We start from the raw sequence: 4,206 nt of genomic DNA on the forward strand, positions 1-4,206 counted from the left end.
GATCCATTTAAATCGAGGGAAATTCACATGGTGATTTCTCTTTAAAACATATATCGTCCCAATATTATTAGGGAGTTATATTGAAATATTCCATTAGTTTGGAACCACCCTCAAACACACTTGTAGTTTAAATTATATGCCTTTCACAATTTCCTTTCCAACCTTTTCCAAACCCTATGCCCAATTCTTTCCCTAACCTTTGCTCTTCTCTCCTTTTCTTCTCCTTATTTTTTTCTATAATAGAATATAAGTAAGGAGAGAGGGAGTCGAGCAGCCGCACCAGTTGGCCCAAGGCCCATCTGACCGCACCTATAACCCTGCCTCCCCTGCTCGAACCCCTCTTCTCTCCCTTGTTCCCTCTGCTCACCGCCACACATACAACATGGAGAGGGGCAGCGCCCAGTTGCCACTGGGACCCCGATGACGAAGAGCACGATGCCCCTCCGTGGGCGCGCCCGAAGCCGTGCCATCACTACTAGGGAAAACCTTATACACAGAATCTTAGCAGCAGCGCGGTTTAAAAACAAACGCTACTGCTAATTAGTAGTAGCGAGCTTGAGAAAATCGCACTACTAATAACCTGATAGTAGTAGCGTGGGTTTTTACCCCTCGCTACTACTAAGTTATTTCCACTGTGCCTCCTGGGACCAGCCGTAGTAGTAGCGCGGGTTGTAAAACAGACGCTACTACTACGTGGATAGCCATAGCGCAGGTCAGACACCAGCGCTACTACTAGTCTCCCACGCCACCCACCCCCGCCGGATACACTCCCACTCGCAACCGTCCCACACCACTCAACCCATGTCTGTCTAAAAAAATCCACCAACGCCCGATCCAGATCCCCTCCGCCTCCATCCCCCGCTGCGTGCGCCACGCCGGCGGCCGCCGCTCCCCGTCTTGTGCCGCTGCCCTCCCCTCCCCCCAGTCCAGCGAGCTCGCCGACGAATCTCGTATATATCATATCACCGTCGCCGGCGCATCCCGACCCAGCCCACCCGCCCGCCGATGGCGTTCTCCTCGTTCCAATGGATGTTCCGCCGCCGAGCCGGCGACAACGGCAACGGCGGAACCAGCCCAAGCAAACCCTCCGTCGCGGAGGGGAAGGAGGAGGACGCGGAGGAGCTCGGTGTCATGCCGCAGCTCCTTGACTTCCTCCGGACACTCTCCCCCGACGCCTTCAAGTCCTTCCCCTCCAGCTCCACCAAGGCACCCCCTCCTTCCTCCCTTCTCGATTCCGCTCCCCTGCTAGTTCCCTCTCGATTACTGGCGGTGCTATGCTTTGTCGCAGGAGGATCCGCGGAGTCGGCGGCCGAGCTCTCGGACTGGCAGCAGCGGCACGCCGTCCTCGTGCTCGCCAGAGCCAAGGTAGGTCTCCTGCGGATCTCGTCCTCTGCTTCGCCCAAGACAGAGATGGCTCTCCGGTCTCAAACTGTAATTTGTGATCCCTGCAGGAACTCGCTAAGGTCCGCTATGATCTGTGCCCACGCCACATGAAGGACAAGCAGTTCTGGACATACATCTTGTCGTAAGCTCTTGCCTCGTTAGCTTTCGCCCATGTGTGAGTGCATTGTTCCAGTCCAAGTGCTCAATTAGCTTCATGCTGGTCTTGATTTTGTGAATCTTCAGTTAGGAATTCTAGTCCATGGTGCTCCTTAATACCCAGCAAACTATATTTGTACCTAAACATGATCGTCCCAGTTGCGTGTGTACCGTTGTGCTGTTTTGTATATATAATAAACATCCAGCAAAAGGGATTGGCATCTAAAGATGAGAAATTATGTCAAATGTGAGTACCTGTTTTTGTAAAAGCTCAGCAAAAAGGGGACATCATCATGTAAAGCGTGGTCTCTGTTTGCTGAACAACTATCCATGAGGTGTAATATAAGTAAGGTGCTGGTCCTAATATAAGTAATAACAAACCATGGCTAGTGATAATTCCTCTGTTGTTCGATCCTTTATATATGCAAAAGAATACACACATGTCTGTTCCAGATATGGCCAAAGTTGTAAACACTAGATAATCCATCAAGTGGGCTTTTGATGCCATCCTGCAGCACGCGTTGTTGGGTTTGACTCTAGCCAATTTCATTTTCAGGTAGGTTGGTGGGTGGGATATGCTAATGACACCGATGACTCAATCCGGAGGATTGTGCGGATAAACCCTGGTGTCGGGAGATACGTCGCCAAGAGCTACAGCCCAAGGTCCGGTTTCTCCGTTCTCTTAAGTTCGGTTGATGCAAAATTGAACATGCAATTTTTTAGCCTAATTTATCACAAGTGAGGAGCAGTGAATTCTATAGTCCATTAGCTACGGTTGATCGGCAACTGCATAAGCTTCTATTTCTACTTCTGAATTTTGAATGATTGTATGAGCAAATGAGTGCTACAAATGTACAGTTTTGTTGGTTTAGGCAAACACCTCACAGTACTCAAAAGTACAGTTTTGTAGAAACCATAGTATTCTGATTGAGCTAGTAAGATTTAGTTTATGTAAGTTTAGTAGATGAACTAGTAGGATCCTTCTGCTGAACTGCTACTAGTAGGACGGCTTGCGATTAGATTAGTCTAGTCTATGCAGCAGGTGCACGCTCTGAGCTCGCTCGCAAGGTGTTTGCAACAATGCCTCTAGGAATGTTGAAATGTCAATTTGTTCAATCAATGTAGAATTCTGTGTTCCACAGGATACAAAGGAGCCTATGGACCTTAAACTTTGCTCATTAAATTGAAAAGAAAACATTGTACTATTCGTACACAAACAAAACATCTATGGGTGGGGATGTTGGCATTGCGCGATTAAATTGAAAAAGAAAATGCTCTGATCAGATTAGCATATACGGTGTGCTTCATGCATCCAAGAGACCAAGACGTCTTCTCTTCTCTATGGAGAGAAGCTGATTTGCATTGACGACTAATGATGATTCTTTGTGTTCCATAGTTTAAAAGGCAACCATTTTGCACTACATAACCAAGTATTCTGCCAGGGTTAAATTTAATTAAGAATGTTGTTCCTTTGTTATATGGAAGAAGACTTCATGGTTAGCATTATTTATTATAACACATTCATATAAGATTTTCTTGCCACTGTAAGTAGGAAGTTAATTTTTTTGTCTGTTTTGTTCTGTGGGGATTTTGGTCTGTTTTTCTAATAGTATATATGATCATTCAGTCACAGTTCTAGTATTTTAGAACTAAAGCTCCCCCTAATTAAAATGCAGAAACGTGTTTTCTTTCATTATGTTTTAGTCACTGTCTTAGAAACACTAGAAAATATCTCTTGACAAACTTCTTCATGGAACTAATATTTTTATGCTAATGACAAATTGGATTTATAATCTTTAACCTCGAATCTTTATAGGATTTTGGTTACTACCATATCTGCTCTTGCAGGTCTACTAGAGTATCCACTTCTGAGGTTGATTTTCAAAATGTGTATATCTAATATTTCTTACTGCAGCTTTAAGCTTCACTGTCATCTAACTTTGTCTAGTTAATATACTTACTCGGCAACATGGAAAGTTTCCACATTTGTTCTAGCTGTCTCTATGGGTTAGCGACTTAGCATACATGTTGTAATAAGGTTTCACATTTGCTTCTCTGACAAGGTCTGTTTTTATTCATAGGTAGAAGATAGCGACAGAGTGCTGCCGGATAATGAGATGTTGAAGCGGCAGACTGAATCCATGACACCGAAGTGCAATTGCGGCAGATTATCTCTATCTTTTCTTTTCATTTTTTCTTATTATTGAGTGAGAACAGAATGAGGAACTGTGTGATAGTACATACAACAACTGTAGTAAAAAGAAACTTATGTTTGCAATTGTTAATGACATAGATACTCGCATGTTCTTTGAAGTGGTCATTTGTGAGTTGCAATGCATAATGAGGTTTTTTGGCAGATTTATTTCCTTCAATTTTCGGTTAACCATGAAATAGGAGCCCAACAGTGCTCACTATTGTTGTATTTACTGGGAACTGTATGCATAAAATGGAATTGGTGGATTTTATTTTTTTAATTATAAATTAGTTAGTAGTGGCGTGGGAAAAGACTGCGCGCTACTAGTATTTAGGATACTAGTAGCGTTGGTAGTACGGACACGCTGCTACTATTTTGTTAGTAGTGGCGCGGGTACTAAATAGCAGTAGCGTGGGTGGCACACGCTACTACTAACTTTGTTAGTAGTAGCGCGGCTTCAACCCACGCTATTA

The 4,206-nt window shown here is 44.4% G+C and overlaps 1 protein-coding gene across 1 annotated transcript; it reads left to right on the plus strand.

Moving 5' to 3' along the window:
• Positions 1–1,005: 1,005 nt before the first annotated feature.
• LOC123058316 (uncharacterized) lies at positions 1,006–2,440 on the plus strand. The gene is made up of 4 exons (XM_044481073.1): positions 1,006–1,181; positions 1,266–1,365; positions 1,452–1,558; positions 2,096–2,440. Exons 1-3 carry the CDS (start codon positions 1,006–1,008, stop codon positions 1,527–1,529), a joined length of 354 nt encoding a protein of 117 aa, XP_044337008.1. The 3' UTR covers positions 1,530–1,558; positions 2,096–2,440.
• The last annotated feature ends 1,766 nt before the right edge of the window (positions 2,441–4,206 follow it).

Source organism: Triticum aestivum, chromosome 3A (genome assembly GCF_018294505.1).
Source record: "Triticum aestivum cultivar Chinese Spring chromosome 3A, IWGSC CS RefSeq v2.1, whole genome shotgun sequence".
Taxonomy (NCBI): domain Eukaryota; kingdom Viridiplantae; phylum Streptophyta; class Magnoliopsida; order Poales; family Poaceae; genus Triticum; species Triticum aestivum.

Bases quoted from the DNA above. Each gene is read 5' to 3' on its own strand.
- LOC123058316 (XM_044481073.1), top strand. From the start codon at position 1,006: ATGGCGTTCTCCTCGTTCCAATGGATGTTCCGCCGCCGAGCCGGCGAC. The intron at 1,182-1,265 runs GTCCTTCCCCTC...CTCTCGATTACT, and splicing joins CTCTCCCCCGACGCCTTCAA to GGCGGTGCTATGCTTTGTCG. The intron at 1,366-1,451 runs GTAGGTCTCCTG...TGATCCCTGCAG, and splicing joins TCGTGCTCGCCAGAGCCAAG to GAACTCGCTAAGGTCCGCTA.